Genomic DNA, 20,289 nt, shown 5'->3' with positions numbered 1-20,289 from the left:
TAATATTGTTCGTCTAAATCCCATAGTGATTCGCAACTAATTACGAGCTTCAATCTTCTCAATCCGGCAACCCTATTTTTTTTTTAAATATATAAATATAATAATATGTATATTGTATATAACATGTATTTACACATAAACATTACACATAAGTACTATATGTCTAACTGTATATTTGAATAAAATGGCAATTATTGTTATAGCCACTAGATTTGGGATATAATTTAACGACTCTATAGTCTGAGATCAAACACGTGTAATATCTACACTATAGTATATAACTATATTTTTAAATGCTTTTTTTTATATAACGCAACTCGTGTTGACATATTCATTGAGCTTAGAATCTAGATATAATCTATAACATATAAATAAATAAACCTATAATCGGTTAAAATCGTGGACTTTTTCCCCTTTTGTCTTTATCTGATGATCAACCGTGGCTGGTAAGGTAATAACAATGATGATATTATTATTACCACCAGTTATCGCTTAGTCTTTTCTTTTTTTCGGTATAAACTGAAAATTTATATTGCACCGGTACTCGGTACCTGTTGAGAATAAAGTGTCACAGTTTTGTTTTTTTATTTTCCTTTAGACTTAAAATAGGTATACTTGACGTTTTTTGAAACGATGGGGGTACATTGAGTGGTATGAATTATTATAGACTGGCCTATCCTGTAGATATCGTGTGACAAAATAATTATCATGAGATTCACATTAAAACAGAAAGAGAAATGCCGAATATTATATATCTGGTAATATTTTTTTTAAAAGAGAGAGAGAGAGAGAGAAAGAGAGAAATAGTAAGTCACTATTATGATGTATCTGATAAAAACAAAATAAATACGAATATACCACATATAGGTACGTTTTATTCAGTGGTAAGTATAGGCACTCGATTACCGGTTCAGCTACTGCGGATATATAACGTCCGTACTATAATTTAGAAGTAACATAATAACCTTGTAATTTTTATCGTAACGCTTTCTGCAATGTAATATACTTTTACTCAAATTCAGAAAAAAAAAAAACAATGAACAAAACACGATTCAAAATTACAATGTACCTATTTTATTAAGCTATTTAACAAATTTTTGATAAAAATAAACATTATCATTTTGTAACTTTATATGCAAGTACTTACCTATACACGATAATATTGAAATATTATAATATTACTATTTATTAATTTTTCAATAAAATTAAATATCTAATTTTACTATAACTCATCGTGGACACGACGGGACATCACCTCAGTGCAAATACAAATTAAATATAAGATCTTTATGAAATTGTTATTACATTTATATTACTTCGATCACATTATTATATTTTGTCATAATATAATGTTATAATGTTCATACAAACAAAATAATACATCTCATCGTCAGTGTCTATTGCATTATAATGAAACGAGACGTATTAAAAGCATGAATATTAATTCGTTTCAATATAAACATGACAATTTATTATCATAATCAAAATATCTCATATATTTTACAATATTATACAATATATTCTCAAAAGTATTGGACATCGTTGTATTTTTCGACATAGCGTTATATTCTGTATACGACGCACAACCCTACACACGACCGCAGATAATATAATATATATATATATATATATGCAGTGGTGTACCTATAGTTTTCGTTAGGACTATTAGTGCGGTATAGTGTTTTATTAATCCGGAGCAATTTGGGCGTCGGGAAAAGGAATACAGGACACACAAGAGACGTGCGGGAGCGTCGTCGTGGGGATTATTATTAGACGTCGTAAATAATATTTGAGCGACGGCGACGACGGCGTGGGGATGAATGTGCGTGTATGGTGCACGGGTGATTGTCGAAAGTCAGCTGGAACACAGTCGGCCCAGCGCCGGGTTAAAGGGGACGGTCGACTCTAATAAACCCGACACGAATTCCACACAAATCATCCGCAGCTTTTCCGCGCGGGCATTACAACGAAAAGCTTTTTAAATATATATATATAAACGTATGAAACGACGGTGGTGGATGGAATGGCGCTGTGCGGGGGGGGGAGATACGACCGAAAGCCGTATTGTCACCCGATACTAGACGGACTTACGCCCTTCGATGCGCATATATATGAGTGTTATATGGACAAAAGTCTTTGATTTATTGAAGCGAAATGAACAACGACCATTGCCACTTCAAATTCTTCAAAGTCCCCGTCGACATTTCAATAATAAAACGGTTGGTGATGGAACCCACCAAAGATGTGTGTGCATCGCCATAATATTGACAATTTTTTTCAATTATTAGTATATTATTTTTTTTCTTTTCATGATTATATACATACCTATATAATATGTTAAAGTTATCAATTTGTGGCTTATCGTAGAGCAACACGTAATATTTACGTCACACTCATCTAAAACGGTTGTGGGTTTGGCGATATCAGAATATAAATGTATGTAGCCACTCATATTATAGTATACCATTATTTTACATAACTATTATACATTTTATAAAAATTTAACTGCTACCATGTACTCAATAATAATAAAATAAAATAATTAAATGTCCATTACTGATTTCCAATGTCAAAAAAACATAATAATTTATTTTGAGTAACAGTAATACAAATTAGTAATTATATTAATAAAATTACAATAATTAAAAATATAAAAAAAATAATAATAGATATGCATCTATGAAAATAAATATCATTACATTTTTTTGATACGATAATTATTTATTTTAATAACAATAATGAGGATTATTAGTTTTAAATATTTAGTTAGGTACCTACTATAATTTAAAATGTGTATGCACCTATTGTACCTACCTAATTATAATATGCCAAATAAATCATTTATACATCTTGTAACAAAAGATAGTACTTGAGCGTTCATTAAAAAAAAACTCGAATCACACTTGTGACATAATAGTTTATAATACGCAAAAACAACTTTTTTGTTTTACTTAAAATATAAACCGGAAGATAAATTAAATTCTTTTTTCATAATAATAATAATTAGTTATAATGATTCTATTAGTGAATAATAAAACGATTATCTTACATAGTATTATGAATAAATTATTGAAAATTATATTTAAAACCAGTTCTAATAAATAGGTATTTATAATATATTTTACATTATAATCGAATACATTACAAAAACTAAATCTCAATGATTAATTAATATTATAATTATTGTTAATAAAATTTAGATCAAATTCTAAAATAAATTAACATACAATCTAAAACAGGCAGGTAATAGGTATAATTTTTAATTTTGATATATTTTACCACTCAAATATCTGTCTATTTTTTTTTTATTGATTGCCATTTGATAGCTTTTACGGTATACGGTTAAGTACAGTTCGTGACAAGCTTAAGCTTTTATTACATAACGAAGAAGGTATATTTACTTAAATAATTGTAGAGAATGATTTGTACATAGCTTCTTAAGAAACAGTTGTTCAAAAATAGTATTTTTTATTCGTTTTTATTGGATCTATGTATGACAATTATACCTTGAACTGTGATCATATAATGTAGATAGGTGAAAAAAACGTCTTATTAAAATAAAATCGTAGACATTTTTTATTTTAGTTGCTGACGAATGTAAAAAATAAATAAATAGATATAAAATATATATTACCTTCAAGAATAAATTGTTAAAAAACTGACTCGTTGTTCAATATAATAAGTAAGTACATATGAAACAAAATGTTTCTTGGATATGTATATATCATAAATCTAACTCATTATCACAAACATAAATGGCACATATATACAGACTGATGCAGTAGGCATCATGTTCGTTTTAATTGAAATCTTGTGTCCAGACGTAACTATCGTGTTTTGTTGGTTAATTCTTTCATAGTAGTCGTGTACGCGTAATGGCATATGTTAAAAATATAAAAATATTGTCTTCGAATGCCGATAAATTACTTCACACTAGTAGCTATTAAATTACGCAGGCAAATTCGCCAGGCTATATACAGAGTAACGTTTTTTTCTTTTTTAATCAAGGACATTCATTTAAGTCTTTTTTTTAATAATTCATGATTTTTTATTTATACAAAAAAAATAATAACAAAATTTTTTCTAAAAAAATAGTGCATTGATGGTTCTAGGATTTTTGATAACATTTTATGGGATTCAAATATTGATTTACGCGTAATCGCGTTTTTTAATACTATTATATTTACATTTAAACGAATGGACACACAATAAGCAACTATTTACAGGCATAGACGTAATGTAAAAGATAACCACTGTATATCAAAGAAGTAGCTTTTTGGTCTTAAAATTTTATCCCATACTTAAAAACAAAAATGGCCTTTGCTCGGATACATTAGACACCCCATATAAGGGCTTAGAAAGAACCGTTAACATGCAGTTTAACACACCGTAAACCATTACCTGATATTTTCAACCTATGAATGGCCATTGGAAATGTACAAACTTATCCTCCGGATTCCACGCTATCGGTTTTTTATTTTAACTGTTATCTAACTTTGTCTAGTTTTCAGAATAAATATGTAATTGTAAAGAATATAGCAATAAAATAAAAGACGGCCGAATATTAACATATTTTATTTGACATTATTTCTAGAATATACCTATATATATATATATGAAACGAAGAAGTTTTTAAAAATGTTTACACATTTATACAGTTATTATTTACCTCCAAACATTTGCACAACACATTTTTATTAAAATAACATAGGGGTCAAACCACACCTAACATCTATTTTTGGACACAAATTAGCATTTATATAAAACAACTGTAATTGTATTCAATCACAATATAATAAAATAAATAAATGGCTATCATTGAATTTCAATTTTAAAAATCATATTTTTTTACTAACATTAACATTAACATAAACTAATAATTATATTGGTACTTACTATTGATATAATGATATATGTATATATTTAAAAATATTATCCATCAGAAAAAGAAGTCTATACTCCTACACAAATTTTATGGAAGTACCCACCAGTACCTATATAACTATATGGCCATATAACATTGGCTAATTATTTTTTTTATTACGCATTTACAAATGACAATTTAATGGCATACCTATATATACCTACCTACTGTATAGGTTGTTTTAGTGTGTAAAATTACAAATTCCGATTTTAATGAAATATTTGTCTGGATTTGTAAGCGTTAGTTTTAACGACTGTTTATGAACCGAATAAACTCGTCCTATATATTTTTAATCTTAAACTATTGTCACTATATCAGTTCGTCAAAGCGTCAGGAAGACACAAATATGTCTCAGCCCATTGTATGGTCGAACTAGGTGACCTCAAAAATTTTAAAGTACAAAAAAAACATTCACATTTCTTTCTGAATACTATTTTAACATGTCGATTGCCTACAGGCTTTTGGGTCCCACAAATGGTAATGTTACATAAATTGCATACTTCTTTCCGTTTTTTTTTCTGACGTCGAAAGACTAAATAAAAAAAAAAATAAAAAAAAATTGAGGATTATCAGCCGATTCTTTATTGGACTCGTGTCTAATGCGTATGATGACTGTTGTCTGGCCATTGTTAATCCGATTCAATTTCAATTATGTCGCGTCACGGATTTTTAATTACTCCCGGCCGTACCTCAGATATAGATAATTAACACGATCAGGCCCTATTTGGGATGTCGTAAGCCGGGGGAAAAAAATAGGCAAGAAAAATTCGAGGTAAATAAGAGAATATAAGAAAGAAAAAAAAGATAAGTAGCGTTTTATAGCGTTTCGTATACATATATGTATAGCCATATTGTAACCACGACGGTTTTTTATCCAGACGCGAAGCGAATAGACCATTACGGAAAAACGAGACTCGAAAACTGGTCCCAAGCAGACGCGTCTGTTTATAGGGCTTGTCCGTCCGTTGTCGACAGTCCCGTATAATATCAGTGCTATTGCAAATTCTCGACTCCTCTGCCGCGGTGTATACATCATATTATCATAATATATATGACCGAGTGAAAGACTTACATGTAATTATTATTGTCCTCCGGAGAACGTAGGTTATACGTATTATGTATGTACGGCAGACAAATTTATATTACATTTTATGTATATTGTGTATAACGTATAATATATTAATATAATAAAATAATATGTTCCCATCACCCCGTGTAACAACGTGATGTTACATTATACGGGGTGACTAAAAAATTTGTGTTACACAAATTAGAGGTAAAATAGAAAAAAATAGTTGTGTCCGATGACCTTTTTCAAATCATCGTAACTTTTGTTGAATCCAATTTTTATAAGCAGCATTCGGTGTATATGTTTTATTAATATGGCATATTATACGTAAAGACTAATATAAAAAAAATTAAATACAGTATGTTGTACATCGTATACGAATACAAAATATTTCAAAATAACTATAACACACTCGATGATAATAATTTATTAATTATGGCGGTATAAAGTTTTATATGAAAATTATTGCAATTCCAAAATGTATAGTCTATAAAATATGCTAATACACAACTAAAAATAAATTTGCTCAATGTTTAAAATGTTCGCTCATTAGTCGTAACATAAAAAATAATTTAAATACAATCTAATAATTTATATATCATAATATTCAATATTTATGTTAATAAATGTATAAGTGTAGTAAATTGTAAATAGGTATATAAGTACACCACAATTACGTTTCTGAGGACACAACTTTTACTATTCGCAATTATGTATAACTCTGAATATAAAATATTTTCGATTTATAACACTAATTTACTGACAGTGTGTGATATAAGATATTATTATATAATTGGATTTATAATTTAAACGTAATATTTTCTATTTGTTTTTAAGCAATCATCAAAATAGAATTTATACGTAGGTACAGATATATTCATATATATTATAATATATAAATTACATATGGGTAGTATTAGTATATTATATATTTTGATGATTCAGAATAACATAAAACATATCGAATAATAGTTTGAAAATATTTTAAGGATTACGTGAGTAATTTCAATGTTTTGATTTTAAATTATAAAATTAAGCCATTGGGTTTTTAATAATAAACTTTTGCTGAAGAGGATGCTTCATCCGCATGTGTTGTCTCCTTCTTATAAACCTACAACATAGTTAAAACAGTTTCACGCGAGCAAGGACAATGGAGCATCGTTTTTAATTTAATTTTTTGATATCACCAATACGAAAAAGAATTTTTATCGTTTCAAAATGTATTATTATTTCGTTTTTTAAAATTGAATAATTTTTTTGTAGTTTTGATATCGAAAAAACAAAAACGATGTTGCACAGACTAAAACCTCCTGTTTGTATTGTTACCATTTGTTTGCTTAACTTGGACTACAGTATAAGTGATCATTGTCCACGTGAAACGATTTTTACCATGTTGTACGTTTATAAGACGGAGAAACACATGCGGGTGAAGAGTCCTCTTAATGTCAAAATTAATTTAAATATAAGTAACAGTCCACGTATAAATCTATACACAATTATGATTATATATCTACTTAATTTATAAGAGCTGATTTTATAAAAGTAAAATTATAACCTCAATTCTGTACAAGACTTCCTTTCAGATACAAGTCATCTTAAATGTATGTAAATTGAAATCCAAGTTTTGCACACTATGAAAATATTACAATAATGTGACGGTATTTTAATTCATAAATATTAATAATGAAAACAATACTATAGGTAGCCAATCAAAATAGAAACTTGAAACAGTTGAAACCTGTGCCGTGTGCATACTAATTTGCATTCTACATGCAATTCATCGGGTCGCGTGCGTGCAACTGCTTGACTGATATGTGATGTGTCATGTTTGTTATTTAACTGAAGCTTGCGCGTAATACATACCGTGTATTATAATAGGTACCATAGTTTGTCAATGGCATAGTAATAATGTATTAATATTATAATCACGATATACGAATTCGCAGTGAACAAACATAGTGTAAAATATTTTTGATACTGATATATTATGTTGATGCGTGACAGAATCATTAAGTTAACATAATTTTAACATATTCTATAGCTATAGTTCTATACAATGTATTATTGTAGTGCTATAATAAAACTTAATATGTGTAAATATATGTAGGTACGCGCGTATGAGTATGTATTATATATAGACATCTAGGCTGTTAGTTTTGAAATACTTATAAATGTATACGGTCGATTTCCTTACGGTAAAAAATATCATTTGATAAGTTCTTAAATACAATTTTTGTAACAATATGATTTATAAAAATTATAATAATTTTCTGAAGAGAACAACATAATCGTTTAACCATTTTAACCATTTCGAAGTGAATTAGTTTCTATGAAGTTTGTACTTATAAGTTTATATGTTTATACGTTTATTTTCGTTTTTACAACTGACTTGACGGTTCAATTCTGAGGATAATATTAAATCAATTTTCTTGATGACCATTGACCAAATAACGTTTTTAAGGACCTAAAACAACGTGTAACTTTACGCAGAACGATTCTTAATAACTAAAGTATACAATATGCAGTTAGAAAATCGGAGTGTATTTTTCGCGAATTCTAGACATACAATAAATTTCATACCTATGGTATTTATAGTGTCTGTGTTTATTTAAGTATAAACATTAATTACGAAACCAGTTATTATTTTTTTAATACGCTATTAGTGACCGTAGTTAGTTTTAAGGAATTCTTATGTTATATCTTATCAACTATCGATGTAAGTGAGAATATTTCAGTAAGTGTCGATCAACATTTTAGATGTATTTGTTATACCACCGAAAGCTTATAAAAAGTAGAATGCCAATGAATTAATTGTAATAGAAAATAATAAATATTGAAAATTATAAAACTGATTTACAGGTTAATAGTATCTATAAAATTACTAAATTTTTAAATAAATTTTAAGAGTTCAAGACTTATTCAGATTATCGATTTTGGCGATCAATAATGGATTTACTATTTATTGCTTGTATTTTTCTTCTAAAAGGATAATATTTTCAAACTTATTTTTTAATATTATACAACCTATATAGGTGGTATATTCTATTATCTGATATTTTATGTGATACCTAAAACTTACCGAGTATAAAAATTATTTGTATATAATATTTCCATAATAAAGGCATAATTTCCCGCATATTTTTAGTTAGATGGAAAACAATTTCAAGAATATTTAAAAAATATAGTTATACAATTAAATTCATCCCGGGGTATAAAAATATAAATTATCAAATTTGTCCACAGAGAGAATTGTAGTTTATATTTAAGGGCAAACGCATATCTGATCGTTGATCGTCATTAATATATAATATGGTAGGAATATGTTTGAAAACTGTTTTCACGGCACTCACATCTATTATTTGGTTCGATCGTATAAACATATGCGCATATTATATGTACGTACACCTATAATACCTGCAAGTATAATAGAGAAGAGCATTTATTATCTCCAAAACGTACATCGGTAATTCCGTATCGTACACCTGCGTATCGGTCACGACGAGTAATGAAGGGAACCGTCACGTATGTCGGACCGAGGAGGGAAGAAAAAAAAACGAAAAAAAAAAACAATGACTTCGTCCGAATGATTACAATAATCCACGATTCTAGAGGTGGGAAATTCGGATTGTACGTACGGTAATAATTATTTACACCATTGTGCGATGTGTGAGTACTTCTATACGTCTGTCCTGGGTAATTTGCGGTCCTCCACAACCGATAATTACATTTTGTTCCTTTCATATTTTTGGCTTCAGACTGCTGGACGCTGCTGCAGTGGTTTCCGACGAAGGTGTTTGGACCCACCTCCACCAAAACGCCGCGTACACATCGCTGTCATTATACTATACACCCATACACGCATGATACACATTATCAAATATTTTTTTCATTTATTTTTCTTCTCCGATTCTATTGTACTCAAAAAAATAAATAAAAAATGTAGCTAATACAATGTCCAATATCGTGTATCATGTATACTGTACGTGTATTTATAGTATATAAATAAACAGTCAAACAGATGGTTTAGGGTCGAAATGTTTTGTCATTTTCCATCGTGATTTATTCGAATAAATAAACCAATGGACGTATTATGATTTAAGTTTTGTGCGAGACAAGGTAATATTAGATAATAAAATTGAACATAAAATTAGCATGTGAAAAAAAATAACGTTACTTTTATTTCTACCCTCTGCAAAATATAGTTTTAAAATATAATGGTAAAAGTCCATAAATGAAAAAAAAAACATACAAAAATATAAATAGGTTCGAAAAAAACAAGTATTTTGATTCAGTTATTTTGTTAAATTAAATTATAGTAATTTATTTTATAATATAACTAAAAAATTTAAAATATAATTTTATATTTTTAAAAATATATTAATGATAAAAAAATATTTCGATCTTTATTATTTCTTGACTAACATTATATATATATGATATGTCGTATGTGCACTTAGTTTTAAAATGATTCACAAATAGATCATTACTACGTCGTGAGGTTCATCGCAATAATATTTATATGGACGTTTGTCATTTAATTCTAAATAATACGTTTTATTATCGATACGTCACGCTGTTTTATAATATTATTTATGTATTTATGAATAACTATATACATAACTCTTGTGTCACCTTATATTATACACACATATCCATAAATCAAAGAAAATTCAAAACATGTGTAGCTTTGTCTTGTTCCACTGAAATTGCACTTTGCTGGAGCTTTAAAACTCGTTGGTAGTAACAGTGTGCTCATCTAACACCCCTCATATCGGATTTACTTGAGATTGTTTTTCTTCTGTAATGCAAATCACTCCGGGGGCGACGGCGGAGTGCATATTTCGAAAATATCAGAGGTGCTTATGAAAGAGAAAACCGCATGAATATATTATATACACCGCAGGCTGCACAGAAAAGACGTCACTCTACTTACCCTACCGTGCAATAAGAACGAAGTCTTCACTTTAATGGGATTAATTTTTAAAGCTGAAAAAAAATGACTTGAGGGTTTTTTTACACTCGTCGAAAAGCCTCTAAGGAATTGAGAATAAACTGTGGTACCTACCGATTTTATACATGCATACCACCAATATCCTTATTCGCTATTGGGAAAGTTATAAAACCTTATTAGGCTTATACCACTATATAATACAACATTAGTCCCACAGGTAATTAACTTGATGAGAAAATAGTTGTAAAAGTATAAAGAAAAATCGACTTTATCGATGTTGGTTCGAAGTAGTATTTATTTGTCAAACATAAATGGTTATAAGTACGGACAGGATATTGTAATAATTGTCGAGTGCTGTTACTCTACAGCTTTTTTTATGTATGTGCTATGTAGTACTATAATAAACTTTAGGTTGCGTTAAAGTTTAAAGTTAGTATTTATGTTTACAAAATTAGAATTTAAATTAAGACTTTCAAGATTTAATACTAATAATAAATACGTCGCTTCTCATAATTTAAAAAAGTCTGAGTATTACCTACCTTTCAACAGGAAGTATATCGTAATTAAATTTAAATAAAATTCTATTTTTGAAACTATATTTTTTGTGTAATTCATTAACCGTCTTACCATGGTATACCCAATGTGCAAACTAAATTTAAGTCTATTTTACCTATCATCTATAATTACATTTTGTGACATATTTCTTTTTTATCGGTTCGATATTGAGATACATTTTGTTTAAAGATTGTATTTCTAAATATTTTTATTACAAATCAATATAATACTATTGCTTTTTGAATCTTATGGTTTTAGTGTTCATCAAACATTAATCATTACATTTAAATCTTAAATGTCAACAAACCTTTTTTACTGTTGTGGTTTACTCAAAATATGGTAATATATATTGTGTCCCTCGTGTAAAGCGCATCATGTGTCCATTTTTATTATTATTATTATTATTTTGTTTTTTTGATTATTGCATTCAATACATACGTATAGTGTTTGTGGTTGAAATAGCGACGGGGAATAACTCCCTCTGACATTCAAACAACGATTAAAACAATCGTTAAGGTCCATAACGCACACGTGGTGGACCCGGGTATGTTACTAATTAATTTCCAAAGTCGCGTCGAATTTTCCTCACCCTACCATATAAGTTGCGTTTGACACATGTTTCGGGTAACAGCAATAATATTAAGAATTAAGATGTCGTGGAGATTAACATCGATATAGTAGGTGTATAATAATATCGTGTATTATATGAGTTATCGCGCAACCTGTTACGGTTGGTGCCGGCAGATTGTAATCGATGAGCAATAAAAATAAATCGTTGGTTTGGACACCCGTGAGATTTTCAAGAGATAACGCACTACATATGTGTGCGCGCCAGGGTGTGTGTAATATCGCCTATAACCCACCCCAAAATGTATGCACATAAACAGATAGGAAATATTATACTCAGTATTTTCTCGGCGACACGTGTTTACAGCGGTGGCAAGTGTTTTAAAGTATCTGCGATTTTTTCCATACATTACATGTGTGCACGAGAAAATGGGCCAAAAGTGAATTACAATTTCAATTTCATCCCTATTGAAATGTACCTACCTATAAAGTATAAATATTTGCAATATTTCTCTTGGCTTTAAACTCTCGTTACTTATCCAGTGTGAAGTATAACATTATACGAGTATACTACTATGGTAAAGAGAACAATACGCGTATGCGCGTTGTATGTGACGCTAAAAACCGTATACGCCGTATGCAATATATCTATATATCATGAACATAATATACGATATTGATTGATATCGTAACAATATCGGCCGTTCTGACAAATTTCTCAACACGATATTACTACCTATGCAGAACACGGAATAAAAAAAAAAACCAGGTGAAAATAGTTTGCGATAAATTCGAGAGGATATATAGTGAAGATTTGATTGTGTTCGATCTATTTATATATATATAGTTCATTACTAAAACATAAAGGAATTCTGTCCGGACTGCCCAACCGTGTGAAACAATTCGTTCTGATCGGAGTCTCGTTCAAAAAGGTTTTCACTATATTATTTAAGTCAGTCAAAATGAATTGCTGCAAAGAATAAACTCATCATAGAAATTTACATTTATTATTATTATTATTATTAAAATATTAGTTATTGAAAAATGGAACCGGTTTTATCGATTGAACGTAATACAAAAATAAAATTACACCGTGTATTTAATGAATAATATACGACCTCCACGGTAATTTTCTTTAAAGCGTAAGACTAATTACTTTTGAATACATATTAATCCTCTCTTGGTTTTAATTGTGTACTTATATTTTGTATTTAAAAATTATTATTACATTTCGGTACAAATGATAATCTATCAAATATAATCAATGAATTTAATGAAAATATTGAATTTATTTAGTTTGTTATGTGGAAAATTCTATTTAACATACGTAAATGTATTTATAAGTTTAAGAAAATTTGTTTTCATATTTTATTACGTGAACTCACATTAAAACACCAATAATAATTATTATTTTATTTATTTCAGGTATAGCGATGAATCGCTGTGTTGGCCCGAGAGGTATGCATAATTTTTTTTAACTTAAATGTTATGCTAAGTCTTCCATTGAAAACGATTGCATATTATAATATTATATAATAATATAAGCACAAAGGAATTGAACGTTTTAATAAAAATTACGAACTCAATCATAATAATATGGAATTTCGTGATTTTTTTTCCTTCCCTATCGTTTATTATGGAAATATTTGCCCTTTATTCACAACGACCGGAATTTCATTTTGTCAAGAAACCTCCTGTAGGCATCTAACGCTTTATAGAAATAACACGATTCACTTATATTATCGTTTCATAATCGTCTACAATATGTCAATATGGTTTAATCTGGATCCACTTTATTAAATCATCCACTATACCAATTTAACTTAATACAACCCGATAGTAAACGGTAATTTATTTTATTAATTTCGAAATCATTTTTATTTTTTTTTACTGTTGGATATATAAGTTAATAGTTTATGACGTGTATGTGTTTAAGTTTATTCGGTTTATTGTAATGTGTCCCCATCAAGTATATTTAAAACCGTTAATATAAAATATTGATATGTTATTGAACGTCATACATAGGTATACCTCTACCTAATATATTATATTATAATTAATTATATATTTGTTAGTTTTACTAATAATATGTACTTGATGATACTTTTTTCGAAATTTAAAATTGACCCTAATCAATATTCATAGATAGATAGGTATATAGGACTTAATGATTTAATAAAAAGTTGAAAATGTATACTTCGTTACTAAATATATTGTGTATAAAAACTTCTATAATTTAAATTTTAAATATAACTGGAATGATCTTTATGGTCTTCAAACGTCAAATCAATCTCAACACAACTTTTAAATGTTTTATTTATTACATTTCGATTTAAATTAAATATGTATATTATGTATAGGTAAATTCGTAAATATTTGCATATTATTTTTTCATCATTAATTTTGATAATTTTCATCGTTAAAGCAATGATTTATAATATTATTTATGTATGACTTTGGTTATTCATTATGAAAGACGAGTTTCAGTCGAGACTTAATTGATTTATATAGATATTTATATAGATTTTGATAATTATTATTCTTTGCAGTTCGAGTTCATTCATTAATATATTATAGGTGTATAATATGCGACCTGCACGGGATCAGGATCGTGAAACTCGTATTATTTTCACCCGGTAAACAGCCAACTATAAGAAATAAAAATAAAATCCATTCGACGATAGTACCTAATATCGCTATTACATTTTAATATGCATTTCGTTTTTTGAACAACGCATCGGTTTCTGTCGGGTTCTGGTTCAACCAATAGAATAATTATGTCGAAAACGCGATGGGATCGTTCGGGCGCGGGCGGGCGTGCGCGTATATTTATATTATAATCTATTGTATATAATATAATATACACACACATATATATATGTATACATTATACGCGTGCATGAGATAATATTATGCCATCGGAACACTGGTCACGTAATGAAATTAATAGAAAACAAACACCTGTAATGACGGATGGTTAAATATGATTTTCCAAAACGAAACGCCCCGTTTTGGAGCAACGGTTTTTTTTTTCTTTTCTTATATTATTATTTATTTATTTGTACGAAATGTGTGCATATCGAAGATTACTATCGCATATAATACAGGCGGCGTTGTTTTCGAACAATAATTACACAATAATATTATGCTACATGTAGGTAGTATACCTATATGTACTTGAAAATTCCGTCCAATAGACGACGGCGACGACGTCGAAAACTATTGTACCGCATAGGAACACATCTATAAGGCATCTGCATTAAAACGGATACGTCATAATAATATTATTGCGTATAATATGAGTATGGTGTAGTATAACATTTACCACATATATTACATTATTAACACGAAACGCGTGGGAAATGTTGGTTACGGGTAATTTTTTTTCGCTATTATTTGAGCAGTTATCAAACGCGCGTTTAAATTAGAATTATACAATATGATCATTATGCCTCTTGCTCTCTTGTATACGAGTCTTATATATTATTTTATCATTATTACTGCGGAATCACCAAGTCTAACCGTTTACAGTTTTTTTGACCAAAACTGTAGGTACGTTTTTTTTTTGAAGAACAGTAGCATTTTAAACAAACATCTGGTTTTGAAAATAATTTTCGTAACGATTCATCACATATTTATCAGTGTCACGCACGGCGTTCAAAAATAATCGACAGATAGAAAATTCTTTTGCGCGATTATAATACAGATTTATAATCGTTGTTGATGGGAGTTTCAACCGGTGGTGTAAGATGACAAATGATTAAGCCATCCGTAATAACAGAGTATAATGAGACATCGGTTTTTCGTTACACGTTAATACAATTATTTTTATTTTTCAAAAACTATTCACAACTTTTTTACCCTTGTTCCCTGTAACTAATTCTTTGTATACAAATAATCGCATGAAATCGATTGGAAAATTGAACGATTTAACTTGTATGTACTACATTTTCTCATATTTACCGGTGATAAATGACACAAACATGATTTTTGTCCCGTGTTTATAATTCATTTTTATCCGATGTATTTATAATGTATTGATATATTTATAACTTATTTAAACCACCTTTTTCTACTTATTAAATTTTTAATATTGCACATCATATATATTTTTATGATACCACTGATTGAAGTTTTAAAATATTTTAATGTTTATAAATCGCTGACTAAAAATTAAAATAATTATAAAGACGTATAGTTATTTCTTTAAATAATGATTTTAAATTAAATTAAATTCACAAATTATAATAACCATTTATCTATATCGGTAATATAGTACATAATATGTCACACATTAATTAATAATATGGACAAATTGTGGTTATTTAGATCTTAAAAATGTTATTTCTATATTTATTATTTATATTTAATGATTCAATCAAAATTTGATATATTATAAGAATAAAATGTTCTATGTTTAGGTTTCATTATTTAAATTTGTTTGATCAATAAAATAATTATAAAATCACAGTTTAATTATTCTTTTTATCTTGTTCTTATAACATTCATTGAGCATATCATTACTAAAATGAATTCTTCATAGCAAATAAATCGTAGTTATTTCTTTGTATTTGAAATCGTTTATCGTATTTAATACTTAAGATGCATAAAGCAATTAGTTACTGAGTATTTTTTAGTTTATATCCTATATTATTTTACTTAGTATTAACAAAATATAATTAAATAAATATGATTTAGTCTATTTATTAAGTTATTGATTGAGTTAATAAAATATAGATAGATCAATATAGTTAGGAGTTAGGAAGTTCTTTCATTACTTAAGAATCATTAGAAAAGAACATAATAAATAAGATAATTATTATTTTTTCCGAATGTTATATAAAATATAATACGACAATAACATCTATAAAAAAAGTAAACGAACTCAATGATAATATTACACTAGTTAAATATAATTTGATTACATAACATAAATAGAATTTTAAATTTTTGAAAATATGCCATAGCCAATAGCTGCGTTAATTCTGTTAGTTTACATTTAAGTATCTTTCGATATTTAATATTTACAGTATTATAGTAATATCAAGCATCGAGTTGGCAATGGTTAAAATAAGAAAATAAAATTTATGTCCAATATCATTTTCATTTACAATTTCCCATGGTATCCCTTAGTGTCCCCCATTTATACACCGTTAACCGTATTCAATAAATAATCCCGAAATGAATACTAGGTACTACTGCAGAATCTTTTGGTCCCTTTATATAAACAATCGTTTCTACAGGTAATTTCTATTGTCCGTTGCCAATCGTGAGTAATATTTATGTTTTGACAGTCTTAAATAAACATTACGAGATAATGTTGTTTTTATAGAGAGACCAGTACAATGGTCCCAACTCCCAGGATCAATGATTTATATGCTATCCGATGCGTATTTTAACTCCTCTTCTATTGTCGCATTGACAGAAGCATTGATAGTAGAAAATAAAATTTTTACTCCACCGATCGTTGATATTTAATTTCATGTAGGTAACAAAATTTAAAGATGTATACTGTATAGTGATGTAATGATGTATATTATACTACTCGTATTATAATAATATTATAATATAATATACTATATACATATAGGAAAACATCTAATGAACTAAACATCTTGTCCAGAGCAAAAAACAAAACAAAAATCAGTTATGCAAATAGACTTCACTAGGGTTTTCATAATCTTCATTATTATGTTAAAAAAGAAATTTAAGTACATACATCTGAAACCATTTTTTACCTACAGTCATTAGTGCAATGCATTGGACATTTCGCCGAACCGTTACTTTTGTACTTTATGGTAATTTTGTTTATTCTTTTCAAGTCAGTATATTCCATCACACATTTGTCACATAAAGACCGTTAATATATGAACATATATTTCATATATATCTAGAAACGTCTTGGTATTAAATCTTAGAATTCAACCAGGTAAGAAATCGAACATACTTTTTTGGTTTAAAATAATGTGTTGAGCGTTTTCCATTTATCATATTATAATATAATGTAGTAGGAAGTAGATGTTTTGTAGTATATATATATATATATAATTTGTGCTTAATATTATTGAATATGCCGTTGGAAATGTGTTTAGTGATCTACAAATATTTTTTTCACGTAAAAATTTCATGTTTTTTTTTTTATATAATATGATGAGTGTACAGTTAGCTAATAGATCTGTATCACATTTGTATGGTTAATGTATTACAATACTACAATAGTACCTATTATAAAAATAAGAATTAACCATGTAGTACAAATTAAATAGCACAGACAAAATATTTTCAAAAACGGCTATCGCGAATACACCGTATAGATATGTTATGATGGTGTGTGTACTAACAAAATGGAAATACCTACTGTTCGTGCAACGGTCGTCGATGGACAGATGATGGGTTAGTGTTGGTTTGACGAGAGTAATGGCCAGCGGAAAGAGACGACCAAACGTGGGCATGTAGTCTGAGGGCGACATTGGAATACAATCGTTCAAATTAAAACAGTAAATGGAAGGTATGAAAAAGAGACAGAAAATAGAAAAAGAGGGGAAAATACGAATGAAAAAAAAAATAATAATAAATAATCGCATAAAACAACGACCGTCAACTACTGTATAATGATAGAGGAGAGGGACGTAGTTAGAACGTCAACCTGGTGAAGCCTTTTACGGAATGAAATAATTGTATGTCCGGATTTGTGTATGTGTGCGTGCGCGCACGCGCGCGTATGTATGGTGTGCGAGTTTATTGCAAATATCTGTATGGAAAATACATAAAATAAAAATCTGTAAGGATAAACATTTTGAATATATTTGTTTTTATGATCAGAATTACACTATTTTTAACAGTGCGAACAAGCCGTGGTCTTCTAAATACTGTCTACTGATGTAAATAATAATACAAAAAACTTTTGATGTTGTTCATCATTTATTATAGAGCATAGGCAGCTATTAACTTATGATATTCGTTCTGATAAAACCTAATTATTATCTTTTAAATTGTGACAAAACAAAATTTAATTTTTATTTCGCTTTATTATGTCAGTAACCAATAACCGAAATTAAAATATTTGTTATGTATTAACTCTAATTTTTTTTTTTTTAATAGTTTTCATTTTCTTACAGTCATATGTAATTAAATAATATTTTTTAAATTGACGAATGAATATATTTTACTATGCGTAATATATTTATAAAAATAGAAATGTTCACTTAAAAATAGTGTGGTTTTAACTTAACACTTTAAAATATACAAGAGGAAAAATAATTGGCACATTAATTTTACTTATAGTAATAAAGATACCGGCTAAAGTATACCATGTCAGTTTATGGGGGGTATGCACTATATGCGTATAAGTTTATCTAATAATATTTATTACGACTGTTTATTCTTACAGACTTTTGTTATTGAAAAGGCCAATAACATGTCTAAGACCGGAAAGTTTACTCTCAATAATATGATCTTGCAGGTGATAAAAAAATATCTATTTTAAACACTGATAAGTGAAAGGCAGTTATTATTAATATGTAGGACCTAATAATATTTGTTTGAGATATTGAGATGACTTAGATCAATGCACCTATTAAATTTAAAAACATTATTATAGTTAAACACTATGAACTCTCATTAAAAGTGTTTTTTTTATATAAACTTCATGAAATAAAAATACTATTATTAAACTAAACCATTATTAAAGTTATCATATTATATTGTTTATTCAAATATTATCTTAATCACGTCTTCTAATTTCTAAATATGGTTTTTATATTAATAATGTTTTGGAAGAGTATATTATTTGTTTTACAATGTTATTTATTTATTTATTTTTATTAGTGTATTTTTCTGGGAACGATTTTTTAAGTCAAATGTATTCTAAAAAAGGTCCTAATTCTGTAATCAACTTTTTTAATAAATGCATAGTATAACACGTTTACGTTATCGATCTTATGATAAAAACATTACACACAAGCGTAAGTCGAATTAAACTAATTTAACAATCGATTTTAGACAGTCTAAATATAAAAATTAATAGTTATTAGGACTGAGACCTCTATATCATTTTTACCGTTACAATTAAATATATATTATACGACTTACATAAACGTTTCTTAAAATTTTATATTGCGGATCACTAATGAAAGACTTTTTAAAATCACAGACCCTCCATTACCAATTTTCTTTTGAATACCTTTTTTTTTTTTACAAAATATCCTACGTTATGGGTCAAGG

General features: G+C 28.1%; 1 protein-coding gene across 1 annotated transcript in view; it reads left to right on the top strand.

Moving 5' to 3' along the window:
• Positions 1 to 20,289, top strand: part of LOC113551464 (protein trachealess) — a 119,739-nt gene that overhangs the window by 7,694 nt on the left and 91,756 nt on the right. Inside the window, exon 2 of the mRNA XM_026953716.1 lies at positions 13,492 to 13,524. Within this exon, the coding sequence (XP_026809517.1) occupies positions 13,492 to 13,524 (33 nt within the window). The remainder of the gene's footprint in view (positions 1 to 13,491; positions 13,525 to 20,289) is intronic.

The sequence above is a fragment of the Rhopalosiphum maidis genome, chromosome 2 (genome assembly GCF_003676215.2).
Source record: "Rhopalosiphum maidis isolate BTI-1 chromosome 2, ASM367621v3, whole genome shotgun sequence".
Classification (NCBI taxonomy): Eukaryota; Metazoa; Arthropoda; class Insecta; order Hemiptera; family Aphididae; genus Rhopalosiphum; species Rhopalosiphum maidis.
The sequence above is the reverse complement of the archived record's forward strand: the minus strand, read 5'-3'. Positions and strand labels throughout refer to the sequence as shown.